Source organism: Anthonomus grandis, chromosome 3, assembly GCF_022605725.1.
Source record: "Anthonomus grandis grandis chromosome 3, icAntGran1.3, whole genome shotgun sequence".
NCBI lineage: Eukaryota > Metazoa > Arthropoda > Insecta > Coleoptera > Curculionidae > Anthonomus > Anthonomus grandis.
Window position 1 is genome coordinate 22,396,597 of NC_065548.1, and position 16,406 is coordinate 22,413,002.

General features: G+C 31.2%; 1 protein-coding gene across 1 annotated transcript in view; it reads right to left on the reverse strand.

The window, feature by feature from the left end:
• Positions 1-6,203: 6,203 nt before the first annotated feature.
• LOC126734617 (zwei Ig domain protein zig-8) overlaps positions 6,204-16,406 on the reverse strand; it is a 502,147-nt gene continuing 491,944 nt past the window's right edge. The window contains exon 7 of the mRNA XM_050438315.1: positions 6,204-9,885. Within this exon, the coding sequence (XP_050294272.1) occupies positions 9,776-9,885 (110 nt within the window). The 3' untranslated portion in view covers positions 6,204-9,775. The remainder of the gene's footprint in view (positions 9,886-16,406) is intronic.

The following is a 16,406-nucleotide window of genomic DNA, read 5'->3' on the forward strand; positions in this document are numbered from 1 at the left end:
GGTAGTACATTAAATGGATGTTCTGTAGGATTTTCAGCTGCATTTGCTCGAATCATTTCTGCTAATGTAGCATGAAATCGTTCCAAAGAACCATTAGATTGTGGATGGTTTACGCTGGAAAAAGTTAATTTTATATCGTACAGTTCACACAGGTCTTTTACCAAGTTGTTGTCAAATTCACGTCCATAGTCACAATGTATGCGAAGTGGAGTTCCGTAGTGTTGGAAAAATACAAGTAGGGTATTCACGATGGTGGAGGCCTTTTTGTCGCTTATAGGGTAAGCTTGCGTAAACTTAGTCAGTTCATCTCGAATCGTGAGTGCATGATGTCGCGTGGGGTATTCGAAAATATCGATGTTGATCCGCTCGAAAGGAGTTTTTGGGGTTTCTGTAATTACTAAGGGGCTACTAAGATTTTTCCTACAAATTTTGACTTTCTGACAGATTTCACAACATTTGATTAATTTTTCGACATCTTTAATTAGGTTGGGCCAGTTATACTTTTCTTTAATACGTCGTACCGTTTCGTTTATTCCTCGATGTAGATTGCTTTTCCCTACATGGTACTGGTCTAGAATTATTGGAATTTCATCTTCGGTTGGCGTTTTCACAATATTTTGGCAGATTTTAAGTTTTATTTCCTTGTCTGCAAAAATAAATGAAAACATCTCGAGAATTGGAAGATCGATGTTATTTTCTACACAATATTTTTTCGAGGTGTCGAATTCGTCCTGTCCTTTAAAGAGGCTATAGAAAAGGTGAGGTGCTACTCTTCCAGGATCGAACGGTAACAGTATGATTAGATAATTGCGATCTTTTACTGATTTACTGGGGACAATATTTATTTTGGTGTCGCTAAATTCGATGTCTTCTCCTAGCATGTCGTCTATGATTTGGTGGTGTATTTCTTCAAGTTTATTGTGCCTAAAGAATGTCACAATTTGTTTATGAGATTTATCCAAAAGTTGGGAGTTAGATATCTCAATTTTTGAATAGTCTATTAGTGATTTTATTCCATACATAGTTGCAAATTTATTGTATTCGGTTGTCAAGACGTCATCGTCTATATCTAAGTTTTCAGGAGTAGGTGGGCTTTCGGGTTCGTCTTCGATTTCTGTCCACTCATTTGAAGCATAAATCGGAATTTTAGATTGAAAGTTAGCGCATTGTTGAAAATGATTAATTTTTATTCTTGATAGCGCATCAGCGTTTTTGTTAATTTTCCCGGGTTTGTGTTCAATCTTATAATTGTACTCTTCCAGTTTGAGTCGCCATCTGGCTAATCTGCTACCGGGATCTTTTATGGAGAATAACCATGTTAGGGGCCGATGATCGGTAATTAATACAAACTTTCTTCCAAACAAGTAGGGACGAAAATGTTTGACGGCCCATACAATCGCGAGTAATTCTCTCTCGATTGTCGAGTATTTGGTCTCTGCAGCACATAGAGTTCTCGATGCGAAATCAATGGGTAGATCTTTACCAACCGGTCCTTGTGAGAGGACGGCGCCTATGGCAAACGCGCTTGCGTCTGTGGTCAATAGGAAGGGTTCCTCGAAGTTAGGGTAAATTAGAATAGGGTCGGATATGAGTGTTTGTTTAAGTTCTTCAAAAGCATTTTTACAATCGGAATCAAAAATAAAGGCAGTGTCTTTCTTTAAAAGCTTAGTGAGAGGCTTCGAGATTTTTGCGAAATTCGAGATAAATCGCCTGTAGTAACCTGCCAGGCCTAAAAAGGATTTTATATCCTTAGCACTTTTTGGCTCGGGGAAATTTTGGATGCACTCTACTTTGATGGGATTTAGTTTGACACCATCTTTGGTGACAAGATGACCAAGATAAGCAACCTCTTTTCTTAGGAATTCGCACTTATCTGGCTGAATTTTTAGATTCGCTTTCCTAAGGCGTTTGAAAACTTCTTTAAGACGCTCTAAATGCTCATGGATAGTGGGCGAATAGACGATAATATCGTCCATGTATACCAGGCACCTTTCGTTTTGAATGCCCAAGAGGATATTGTCCATGACACGCTGGAAGGTGGACGGAGCATTCTTTAGTCCAAACGGCATACGTACAAATTCGTAATGACCGTTCTCAAATGAAAACGCGGTTTTCGGGGTGTCTTCAGGATTGATCTCAATTTGATGAAACCCGGACGCGAGATCTAGCGTCGAAAAATATTGGCATTTGCCAAGCTGGTCCAACAAATCAGAGATATTTGGTAAAGGATACTTATCATCAATACTGAGCTCATTTAATTTTCGATAGTCTATGACTACGCGCCATTTTTGTTTTCCGGAGGCGTCTAGCTTTTTGGGTACAACCCACACAGGTGAAGACCAGGGTGATATTGACGGTTTGATGATCCCTTGGTCCAACATCTTGTTTACTTGAGTCTTTACTTCCTCCTTGTGAATTTGGGGATACCTATAGGCTTTGGTGAACACGGGCTTTGCGTTGTTGGTGTCAATATTGTGTTTAATCTTATTGGTAAAAGTTAGCTGATCTCCCTCTATATAGAATATGTCTCCGTATTCGAGGCAGATATTAGTGATTAACTATTTTTCTTCACTATTGAGGTGATCTGTCCTTAATTCATTTCTTATTATGATATTTCTGTCAATAGGGTGATTCATGGAGTCATCAAGGTTAAGATTAAAAATAGTTTCATTTGATGGGACATAAGGTTCAATAGACAGGTCAGAAAAATCGACAGATTTTGAAATAACGTTAGCATTAATTATTGTTGTATAAAATTCGCCGTTTTCATTTACATGTACGAGTGCGTTAGGTAACCTAACTTTTTCCTTTTCTTGTGAATTGAGAATGGCATTGATATTCGAAAGATTGCATTTTAATTTAAATATTTTTTCGGTACGCCCTTCTATCGAGATTTTATTAAAGGAATTATCGTAAATTTTTTCTACTTGATTTTCTGTTTCTTTCACTTTGTGTAAGGGAATAGTTTTAAAGTTTGTAACTAAAGTTTTTGATTTAAGATCTATGACTGATTCATAATGTTCTAAGAAATCGAGGCCTAAAATTCCGTCGAATTCTATGTCAAGATTGTAAACATATACTTTATGAGGGTTTCCGATAGCAAACGGTACAAGAGTGGATTCTTTTATAAGAAGTTTTTCATTTGTTATTCCTTGAATGGATACGTTTTCTGGAAATCGGGTAGGAAGATTTTTTACCGTATTTTCTTTAAATATAGAAATTCCTGCTCCTGTGTCGATTAGGAGTTTAAAGGTATTTGTTAAGTCGTTAATATAGTAGAGATTTTTGGGATTAACGGTTAATAATGGGCTTATAGAAATGTTTGCTCTGGAAAATTGAGGTTCGAATTGAAATCGTCGCTCTCTTCTAATACGAAGCTCTCTTCTAATACGAGTATGTGCTTCTACGAGGTTACGGGGATTTCCTGCTCTTATTATTTGTCCTAATCTAGGTTCAAGTCCCGTAAGGAGAGTATTTAATGCCATTGTTTCAACAAGGATATTTTGCGCGACTTTTTGATCATTAGTAAGATTAGCAGCTTTTTGAATACTTGATAACATTTTCGCATTAAGTACTTGAACACGATTATAAAAGGTTAAAGCGGATTCGCCGGGTGTTTGACGTAATCTTTGTAAATCCTGAATAAGGGATGTGAGATCTCTAGAATCTCCAAAGTGCAAATTTAGTAATTGCTTAATTTCATTATAAGTAGCTGGATTTCGGGAGTTTATTAGCTGTGCTGCTCTTCCCTTGAGTTTATTTTTGACATGTATAGTTAAAAGAAGTTTCTGATCATTATTGGCCATTTTAAATGCACAATCACACGCATTTAAAAAGGAACACAAAGAAATTTGGTCACCTTCAAATTCTGGGACAATAGAAAATATTTCTGAAAGTTTATATGGTTCTACTTCCTCTTCACGTGTTGCTTGAGAGCGAGTTTCAGGCATTTTTATTTATTTATGTTATTAAAGCTCTTATAATAAAATTGAAATTTAATTAAAATTAATTATTGTAAAATTCTCTAGTAATTCTTATAATTTATTTATTTGTTTATTTTTTTTTTTAAATTTGCTTATTGTAAAGGAAATTGATTTAGACTCAATTTTCTCTAAAGTTAATTAAAATTGAAAATTATTAATAATAAGGTTAAAATTAGCAAATTGTTAAATGACGTATGGTTTAAATCGTACAGTATTTCACCAAAATAATACAACAATAATAATAAAATAACGGGATGATTCGATTACTTACAGAATCAGCAACATTGATCGTCTTGTTCTCTAGATCGGGCTGTCAGGGGTTTCACTCGGTGTTCCTTCCACAGCTCTCTGAGTGAGGACGTCTTTTCTTTCTGGTTCGTTTTCTTTAAAGGATTGGAATCCACCGTCACTAGTTAGGCCTTTTCCTTGTTCTAATGACGTTGAAGAATGCTATGCGACTGCGCCAGTTGTTAAAACTTGAAAAACTATTTTATATTTTTAAAAACAATATTTTTACTTTAAATTATATTTATTCAAAAATTAAACGGACAGAGTAACGTGCTTAAATTTATTATAATACTACTGTACTTTTTATTGGAAAACATTCTATTTATATTTAAAATTGATTGCTTAATTGGCATATCTCACGGTAAATTCCATATTTCGAAATATGCTGAGTAAGTTCCGGCGGTCGTTGCTATTGCGACACCGTGGGATCGTGACCTGTTACATAAGGTCAATATAATCGCATATAACATACATTTTCAGCAGGATGGAGCTCCCGCACACTACACTTTGGTAGTTCGAGAGTGGCTGGATGAAAATTTTCGAGAAAAGTGGATTAGCAGACGTGGTGCAATCGAATGGCCTGCGCGGTCTCCGGACCTTACCCCACTATACTTTTTTCTTTGGGGCTACTTAAAAAGCAAAGTTTATAAAACCCCACCTGAGAGTATTGAGAATTTAAAAAATTGAATATTTCAAGAATGCAGAGAAATTAGCGGGCAGACCCTTGCCAATGTTCGTAAGGAGTTTGAAAATAGGCTTTTTTATTGTCTTGCTAATAACGGCGCGGATTTTGAACATTTAATAAAACAAATTTGTTAAACTAATTAATTTTGTTTTTCTACCCTACCGATTTAAACTTTAATTGCTAACTATTTGCCTACTTCTTCGCTAACTATTTGCCTACACATCTACCGATTTCATTTTTTTTTGTACCGTTGAATAGAAAATTTTATGCTCCTTACTATGATTTATCACACGATGGAAGTTCCCATTTGACATATTAAAGTAAGGTTAGCTGGAGGTGAGGAGGTGATTGACAGAACTTCAGTAAATGCATAATTAAACGTCCCCCTGTATATCTAAGTTGACGTGTTTTTTTTTTTTTTTTTTTTTTTTTTTTTTTAAGAATGTTATTAAGGGTGTATTTTTTTGAAATGAAAGCACTGTATATGATTTATCAGAGAACATATTATATACTTTAATATGGAAGATGAAGGCTATTTAAAAAAAATTTACGTGAATTCTAAAGTGCTAACTATACGTAGCCAATTAGCAAGGCTACTTGATATAAGTTTTTAGCTTTATTTATTATTAAATCTTTAGAAACTATAAACTTTAATTACTTTCAAACTACAAACGACCACATTAGAATATTTTATTTTTTTTAATATTTATTTATAAATATTAACTAATATCATAGTTTTTATAAAAGTCAAATGATAAGCTATAAAAAAAACAAAGACTTGTTAAATAACTAATATATTATGTATGTTATGAATTTTACAATAAATTGAACATATTATCTACGGTATAATATATACAAAACGTAATAACATCATTACATCTAAGAAGTTGCAAATTTTCACAATATTTACATAAGATTTTTCGTGTAATATGTAACAACTATAGAATATATTTATAGACGATCAGGTTAATATACATAGAAGTTTATATTTATTGATATGTACAATATTTGTAAATTACTTATCCTTAAGGTATATAATTTAATTTGTTAAACTCAATAACAATATGATTTGTTTAATTTTAAATTAAAAACGATATTAATAGCACAAAATATTTTAAATTTTAACCAAAACTCAAATTACTAAATATAAATAAAAGAGATTACAATTTCTAATACTAAAGAAAATAAAACTAAAGATTTTTATCTCGATGTTTTGAGTTTTATTTAAAAACTAGTGGGTATGAATGTACGTTAAAATAATATTTAATACAAAAAATTGTAAAAAGCTTGTACTATCTAGATTGTATAAGCCAGTTAAACACTTAAAAATGAATAAGAGTTCCGTTAAAATTAAATTATTTGTGCTAATTAAAAACAAAAATCGATTTTAATAGAGTCTGCATTCTATTGTTTGATAAGTTTATAAAATAATTAAAGAAATATTTTATTAAATAACAATTTTTACATCCATATAATTTTAGTATCTCAATTATTTAAGAATCCACTGAATACTAAAGTACTTAACAATTAAAATATTTTTTGCTCCTAAATTAATTAACACCAATGATGCTTTGCCTTGGTCCTCACACTTAATTCTTTTAGCTTTTAAAAGATTATTCAACAAAACTTTTGTATTTGTAATTATAACAATATATTTTAATAAACTTTATCAGTGAGTAATCAAAAACTTAAGTTGTAAGTATATTGTTCCTAAATCTTCATGTGATATTTTTTCATATTCTGATATTTTAATATACTGCACAAAAAAAAACTTTATATTTTTATTTTAGAATTTAACAAATAAAAGTTTCGCATCATTTTTGGTCAACATTAAATTGCCAGTAAACAATTACTTTCATATAACAATTTATATTGTTTTTTATACAATTAATTGCTATATTTTTAAACACATTATTAAAACATTTTATTATTGGTATTAATAGCATAGTAGATAAAAGTTTTACTTATGACTATAGGCTATAAAAAGAGTACCACGTTTTAAGGAATTGTGAATTTCCTATAACAATGGCAATGAGTTAAACATTTGAGGAATTATTATAAAGACAGTAGGTACACTGTTAAAAGAACCACATCCTTTTTTACTAGTTTTCCTTAAAAATTGGTTACTTTTTTACACCAGTTTAGTATGTACAAATAATTTTTACAACCCAAGAAAAATCACATATTTTAATATTATGATATTTTTTTAGTGTTAAAAACTAAAAACAGTTTTTTTAAGGTATTTTTATTTTGTTTCTAAGATCAAATTAAATATTCAAAAAATATTTATTACTATCCATAGGGGTAACAAGAGTTTTGAAGAACCTTCTGCCCAAATGCCAGCACTTTAAAAATTTACCTAATTAATTTCAAATAAACCTTTGTAATATGATAGTATCGTTGCGTAATACATACAGTGAGAGCCAAAAGTCCGGAATAAATTCATTTAAAATTCAGGGGTATGTTCAAAAAAAAAACGCTCGGACACGTCGATTTTTATTTTTAACTGCGAGCTGCTAGCTAGCTAGTGTCAACAGATACTGAGAAATTTACGGTTGAATTTCTGAACTGAATAGTTGCATGATACAATAATTCATGCAACTATGTAACATCCTTACTAAGGTAACCTTGTTTTTTGTGTTTTTTCATCCGTTGTTGCAATGATGTAGTCATCATTTTTTGAAGTGACAGGTATCAAGCAGTCTTATCCTTGTTTATTGTAAAATTTAATATTGCCTGAAAAGATGAATAAGTTAAGTGAAACTGAGAGAATAGAAATACTAATTATGATAGGATGTGGTGATCGCACCAGGTTTGTGAAATGTTTAATACCAAGTATCCTGATAAGACAATATCTCAATCTACCGTTAGCAAACTAGAAAGAAAATTTAGGGAATTAGGTCACGTCAGAGATCGACCCAGATCGGGTCGTCCCTTAATTTCCGAGGAAAAGAAGTTAAATGTTGTTTTGTCCAATGAAGAAAATCCTCATACACCGACTAGACAGGCAGCACTAGATAACGATGTTGGAAAAACATCTTTAAGAAGGATTTTGAAAAAGGCAAAATATCATCCCTATAAATTAAAATTAATCCACGAACTTAACGAAGATGATACAGATCGTCGATTAGAGTTTTGCGAAACTATAATGAATGTCTGCCATAACGACCGTCTTTTTACTCGTAGAATAATTTTTTCTGACGAGTCGACCTTCTGCCTCAATGGTACAGTGAACAGACAGAACTGCCGTTACTGATCTTCCTCCAATCCAAATTGGGTGATTGAAGCTCATACCCAATATCCTCAATCTGTGAACGTTTGGGCCGGCATTATCAATGACAGAGTCATAGGTCCAGTTTTCTTCGAAGGTACCTTAACAGGTCAACGTTATTTGGAATTCTTAAGGAACGAACTGATTCCCGCTTTATGTTTGATGTTTCCAAATGCAAATAATCCCAATATCCCAGAAGCTTCAATTTGGTTCCAGCAAGATGGCGCGCCGCCACACTTCAGCAGAGCCGTGCGCCAATATTTAAGTGAGGTATTTCCGGGTCGATGGATTGGGCGAAGGAGTCAATTGGAGTGGCCTGCTAGGTCCCCCGACTTGACTTCTTTGGACTTCTTTTTGTGGAGTTATTTAAAGCATATAGTGTATGTAAATAAACCCAACAATTTAGAAGAATTGAGAAATAATATAAGAAATGATATTCAACGAATACCTTAAGAAATGAAACGCAACGTTCTGAGAGAATTCGAATCAAGACTCGCTTACTGTCAAGAAGTTAATGGTGCTCAGTTTGAACATTTAATTTGGTCTAGATTAGAATAGTTTCTTTCTGTTCAACGTTTATACAATACTTTTGATTAAATACATTAATATTTTTTGTATGTTTTTTTAGAAATTGAACCGTAAATTTCTCAGTACCTGTTGACACTTACTAGCTAGTGTCAACAGATGGTTTTAAAAAAGCTTCGATTAAAAGTGCAAACCGCATTTGTCAATGTCTAACCGTTTGGATTTTATAACATGTCAAAAGTGCAAATCTGCCGATCTTCAACTGTCAATAACTCAAAAACAAATAAAGATAGGTATAGGATATTGTACATGAAATATGTCTAGAATTTTCTGTTTTTTAAGAATACAGAATAAAAAATAGGTATTTCCATTTCAAAAATTGAAGTTGATGGTCATAACTTATTTTTGGATCACCCTGTATATACAAAATTATAGTAAGAAAACTCGCAGTTAAAAATAAAAATCGACGTGTCCGGGCCTTTTTTTTTGAGCATACCCCTGAATTTTAAATGAATTTATTCCGGACTTTTGGCTCTCACTGTTAATTGCATAAAAGGAAAATTATAGCCATTTAAAGTTAATTTCATTTAATATTCGAGTAATTAAGGAGAAAGTTGCAAATTGTTTTATAATAGTTAAAAAATTATTGTCTCTAAAAATATGTAAACTGTTTTTTATTTTTTTAAAAAAATATGTTAAGAACGAAAACAATTGGCAGTTTAATCAATAAGTATAAACATAAGTCAAATCTAACTAGAATATACCAAAAAGAACAACGAACATTTCTTAAACAAATTTTAACATTTTCGAATATTATTTTCCATTTTTATTTAGAAGAAAACAACTAATATTTAAACTCTCCATAAGGTCAAACTTCTGTGTCAAAAAACTAAATTCTATACTTGCAATATCAACCAAGAAATTCTCTAATTATATAAAAAAGTAAAAAAATGTTTTTGTAAGTCCACCTTTTTACGGAGGAGATTCGATATCACCCATCAATGGTACTTAAATGCAATTTTGTTACGTTATTGGTCGTATCAGAAGAATTAGTACTAAGCTAAGCAGTAGCGTTGCGTGTGAAGTTCTGCTTAGTGTTCCGTGTCCGTGGTGCATTGCTGCTGGATATTCACCTAAAACAAAAAATACATAAATGTCGATAAATAAAATTTTTGTTTTACGTTTTAAATTATTTATTATTTCTTTCTATAAAAATTTTTATATAGTCTTTTTTTCGATTTCCTTTCTATATGTTTATAGTATAGAGATCGTGCCAAATATAGGCATGTTACTGAAATCTCAAAAAATGTGAATGGAGTACAAAAAACCGCTTAGAAATTACAAAAATTGTAATATTTTTCAATAAAATTCAGATTGTTTTTTTTTTAGGTTATTTGAAGCGGCAATTTAAATATTTAAAAACTTATTGCCAAGGTGCCTATAAAACAATATAAATTTTTACTTATGAAACATCAAATATCATGGTGCCTAGTGGTCAAAATGTCGACTTTTGGGATTTTTTGGAGGTTGTTTAGCTTCTTAAAAAATGATAATCCCTATAGCAAATAAATGCTTATTTTAAAGGAATAGTATTACCTTTATTATTATTTGTATTTTAGCCACAATCATCAAATTTTTTGATACTTAATTTAGTTAAGGACCTTTACCAAGACTTTAATGTCAGAGTTTTTATCTTTGTCAAGCATAATATAGGGTGGCCCATTTTTCCTAACCCATTTCTTCTTAATTTTCAGTATTTGATAGTTGGCTTAAAATATTAAAAAAAAAAATTTTACTTAATTTTTTTAAAAAAGTTTAAATTAATATTCAAATTTTGTCTGATTTAAAAGATAAATACCTAAAAAAATTAAGTTTATTAAATACCTTATTTTTAAAAAATACTTGTTTTAAAATAGTAATCCTAGCATTGTTATTATGTACAGAATATTCTAAATTTAGGCGTGCCATTAAAATCTCTCGTATAATTTGACGCGTATTAAATACCGTTCATTTTATTTTTAATTATTATTTTATTTTTTAAATATTCTTACATTTCTGGAGAAATCCAAATATTTTTTATAGCGTTATTTAAATCACATTATTCGGAATTATTAAGTGGAAATCTTTTCTAGAGGAGCGCGTGTAAAAAACAAAATAACTTCTCTCTTATGGAACAGTAAATATTTTGGATTCTAATTGTCAAAGTTGCATTTTTTTTGGATTCTTTAAAAACCCTTTCAAGCACTTATATTGGCAGAAAAAATATAAGAATCTTTATTGCAGAAGTGCTTGACAGAAACAAAATAATTTTTCATTTGTAAAACAATTTGGATTCTAATAATAAATTAATAAAAATGGTACTAATTATTTTTGGGATTCTTTGAAGGCTCTTTAAGCCTCTTAAAATGAAAATTAATAATTTCTATAGTTAACAAGGGGTAATTTAAAATTGATTATATGACGTTTAATATTCTTGCGACCATCATCAATTTTTGTTTAACTTAATTAAATTTAGGGCTCTTTCAAACAATCTAATATAAAAGTTTTTATATTTGTTGAGCCTAGGGGTGGTCCAATCTGTTTAAATAATTTCTTTTGAATTTTTCGTAATTGTCAGTTACCGCAGTACCAAGTTACCGTAGATATCATCCAACGAAAATACTACTTTAAAAATACTACTGAAATTTAATGCGACGGATTTTTAATAATTCTGTAAATTCAAACAAGAAAGGTCATGGCAGTTAAAGAACAAAATAATTTAATTTATTCATCATATTAGTGTCACTTCGCAAAAAATAGAAAATAAGTTATATGAAAACAATCTTTACGCCAGTCGTTCCATTAAAGAACTCTTCCAAGCAAAGCGTGCAAGGAGATTAGGATATGCCAAAAAACAATAGAATTGGCATAAGTATGAATGGGCAGACATTCTTTTTACTGATAAATTAAGGTTTGATTTACGTCCTGATTCAAGAAGGGTGAGGGTGTGGCGAACATATTGCAACGTGTTTTATTTGCAAACCCTTTAAGAAGTTGACAAGGTAAAACTTTGATAGTTTGGGCTTTAGTTTTGATAGATTTTTAGTCTAAACTGGTTCCGTTGAAAGATTTTTAAGAGCAAACGATTATCGGGATAAATTTCCAAAATCAAGTGTTTATGCATCCTCGACAGAAATAGATAAACATTTGGTATTTTCTACGTCCGCATATTGCAAGATCTGCTTCAATTTTTTTTGTTTAAGTCGAATTGACACAAGTTGGAAATACCAATTTTAAATAAATAAAGGGTAGAGTTGCTAAAATGTATGCAAGAGCAATGGCTATAAATTATACAAAACGAAATTGAAAATTTAATTAGAAGCTTGCCAAACTAATGTCCTGCAATTAGCAAAAAAGTTAAAAAATCATTCACAAGAAGATAAGATAAAATCTGACTCTTACTTATTTACCTTTCATTGTATCTTACATATCCCGTAGCTACTACTGATGGGTACTGAGGACCCATCCTATTTTTAAATAGAATAAATTTTTTAAGTTTGGCAATATTGGATACTCGTGGTCTCGGTACTCCTTCGCAATACCATACGCGTGATTTCGCCGGCATATATTCATACTTCAGTATTCGTTCGTGTCGGCGAGGTTCGAAGGCAGTGTTTACTGAGTCCTGAGGACCCACCAACCTTCACAGTAGTAAATACGCGACAAGTTAATAACTGCTTATTGGTTTGAATGTATCTATTTCGTGGTTATTTTTTGCAAGATATTTATCTATTTCACAAGAATAGGTACTAGTGTCCATAAGGTATAAGTTAATAGATATAAAATGTGTTTTTTTACTATCTTTCAGTAAATGCATTACAATGGCGTCCAGTTCTAGGGCATTGTCAGAAGATGCGTTAAGAAATATTTTAGAGTCTGAAGACTTTTGGGAAAGTATGGAAGACTCAAACCAAATGAGCTCGAGCAAGAAAAGTGTATCCGTTGGTGTTCCAAACAGAGAAGCTGTGTTAGAGGAACTAGAAAGATTGACTGAAGAGAGTGAGGAGAATGAAGAGGACAATGAAATACTAAGCGAACACAATTCCGAAACAGAGCAAGAAAACTCCGATTCGGAAGAAAAAGAGTTGCCCATCAAGAACAGTTGATATGGGAAAGACAATACCAAATGGTCAAAAACAGCAGGTATTAGAGGTAGGACCCCTGCTCATAATTTGGTTACTATCTTGCCTGGCCTTATTGGCCCTGCTCGTAATAATCCTCCACGTGAGCCTGTAGATGCTTGAAGTCTACTAATTTCTATTGAGATGATACAAAAGTTAGTTGTTGAGTGTTTGAGATGACACAAACTAAATTTTGGCCTTCGTTTACTAAAAATACCAACATATGTGAAATCAAGGCGTTTTTTGGGTTGTTTTATCTTCAGTTCATCTTTAAATCTAATCATGAAGACGTCCATTCTATATGTCTGGCCAATTTTCGTTTTTATTGAGCTGTCTCAAATTTGACAATGTAGAAACCCGAAAAGAAAGAGTAAAAACTGATAAGTTGGCCGCTGTGTCGGAATTATTTGATGAGTTTGTAGCTAGATCAAAGTCATGTTATTCACCGGGAATTTACCTAACTGTAGACGAAAAGCTTGTACCGTTTCAAGGAAGGTGTGGATTTCGGATGTATATTCCGAACAAACCTGCCAAATATGGAATTAAAGTGCAGCTGACGCTAAAACGCATTATCTCGTAGATGCAGAGATTTATGCCGGTTCCGAAATAAAAGTTGATGGTGCAAAAAAGCCTACATTATCAAATCCAACAAGAGTGGTTCTTAGGCTTGTAGAGTGTGTTAAAGGCACCAACAGGAACATCACCGGGGACAACTAGTATAGTTCAGTGGAACTCGTCGACGAACTCAAGAAAAACAGTTTGACGTACGTGGGAACCTTACGAAAAAATAAAAAATCTGTACCATCTGAATTTTTACCGAACCGAAAACGTGCAATTCATTCATCAACGTTTGGATTTACTTGTTTAACCATTATAGTGAGCTATGTGCCAAAAAAAAGTTAAATCGTTATATTACTTTCTAGCATGCATCATGACAATTCTGTCAACGAAACAACCAAAAAGCCGGATATAATTAATTTTTATAATGAAACGAAATCTGGAGTTGACGCATTAGATGCGAAACGTGCATTGTATTCAGTATCCAGAAGAACTAACCGTTGGCCAATGGCAATTTATTGCTATATTGAACATTGCAGGTGTAAATTCTCGATCATTGTACCAATTTGCATTAAAAGGTAAAGAAATCAAACGATACTCATTTATCAAAACTCTTGGGAAGCAATTAATAGATGAATATTTGCGACTCAGAATGGCCAACAAGAAGGTGCACTCAAATGTACGAATCCTCATTGCTGAACTTTTGGGGGTTGCGAATCCAGTTTCTGAGCAGCCTCAAGTACCTCCTGAAAAAAGTAAATCGGTTTATGTACTGTAATATACGCAAGTAATTTTAAATTTTTGAATAAAGGTTTTTTTTATTGATTTTGTGGCAATTTTATTATTATGAACCCATCAGTAGTACATATGTAATAAAAATGTATCAGTAGTAGTTCAGGGATAAATTTTTATTTTGACAAATAGGTCAAGGTTAAGCCTGAATCGTATTAATGCGGTTCTGGTTAGTTTGTTAATAGACGTTATAATTTTTATAATTTACGCAGCTGCATTTCATTATTTAATGCATATATTTTCATTATTGATTAGACTTCTTTATCATTTGGGTTAATAGGTAAAATGTGTTTATTTTATTTTAAACTCATGGTAGGTGATTAAGCCTGAATCCTAGTATTACGGTTCCGGTTACTCTATTAATTTACGTTATTAATTTAGTTAATTCACGCAGCTGCATCTTTAATATTAAACGCAATGGCCACATTTTAAAAGTGACGTTTTTTCTTATGGTAAATATCTTTTTCAGATAGTTTTTATTTGTCATATTTTATCACTAAATATTTAAATATTTAAGTATTTTAAACAAGGATTTTAATAAATCATTTGTCTGCTATTAATTTATTAAACTGAATCAACTATATTACAATATAAAATTTATGTAGCTTTTTTATTTTTAATAAAAGATAACATACGAGTTTAATTGCCCCATAGCCTGTTGACCTTTCTCTAAAGTGAATATATATAATTTTTTCATATATTTGATAAAAGAGATCATAGACACTACACTTTAAACCAGCTAAATCAAATAAGCAGGTTATTTGCCTTGGAAAATTATGTATTGTAATTTTCCGATTTTCATTGACTGGCATGTTTCTGTGAATTTGGAATAAAATTCCTAAAATTTCATATACTTTATTATTTAAATTGAAAATAAGGGAGCATTAATAAATGCACCTTTAAGATAAAACTGACAGTTAAATTTAATTAAAGACTGTTTTTTTTACGTTTTATACAAACGTTTAAAAAAATATTTTTAACTAACTTTTGCTGAAGTATTTTTTATCTAATATATACAGGATATTTCATAATTAGCGGGACAAAATTAAAGGGGTTTTAGAGAGCCTCAAACTAGACAAGTTTGTGCCATAAACCCCTATAATGATTAGATTTTGACCGTATAGAGTGAAAAAAATTTAAGAAAAAATCTTATTTTTCACGATAAATTTGACATCCCTGTAGATATTTTTCTGAAAATAAATAGGTAGTTTTTATGCATCTAGTACTATTTTCTAATATATAATTAATTTTTTTATTTTACCAGTGGCGTTCAAGCGGACTAGAACTTAATTAAGTAATACGCTACTGTTTTTTTCAAATAAAAAATATTTTTTAAATCTTTACTTAATTTAAAGTAAATTTCGTCTTCTGGCGTTTTCTTCTTCGACGTACAGTTATTGCATAAAAAAATAAAAACTATTCTTCGAAATCTATTTTTCCCTAAAATTTAAATTTTTTGTTTCATCGGTTTGATAATTTTTACGGTAGGCATTCAAAATTTGCAATAAAATTCTTTGATTCATTATTATTTAATTAATTTCTATAAATATCTACTGATCATAAAGAATTTGATATATACTACATATCAAATTCTTAAAAAATAAAACAATAATTTTTTTGATTTTGATATTTGATTACTTTTTACTCGAACACCCTCCAAAAAACAAAAAGAAAAAAGTGAATATAATAAATTTATTAATGTCAAACATAGCTAGAACTTATATAAATTTAGAACTCATATAAATACCTCGATTGTATTTTAAACCTCTGCATATGCAGCAATTACTCTGTAGCGCGTAACTCGGTTCAAACCAATTTATTTCCAACCCGTGTGAGTCATACCTACTATCCAACCACAAAAAAAAAATTATTCCAGACTTATTAAGTCCAGACAAGCAAATTTTGTTTTAAAAGATTCAGAGATTTGGTGGCCGCCAGCTTTTAGGCAGTGGAGAAGGTAGTGGGAGCAATTTTAATAAGAGCGCCACTTGATTTAAATATTTTACACCAAACCCTGATATATTATGATGGTAATATAAGCCCCCCTTAATCAAGAAAATGATGACCTATATTTATGCTTGTACCTAGATCCTAAAAGCTGAAAATAATTTGGGAAAAACTCAAATAACAATCCATGGGTCCCC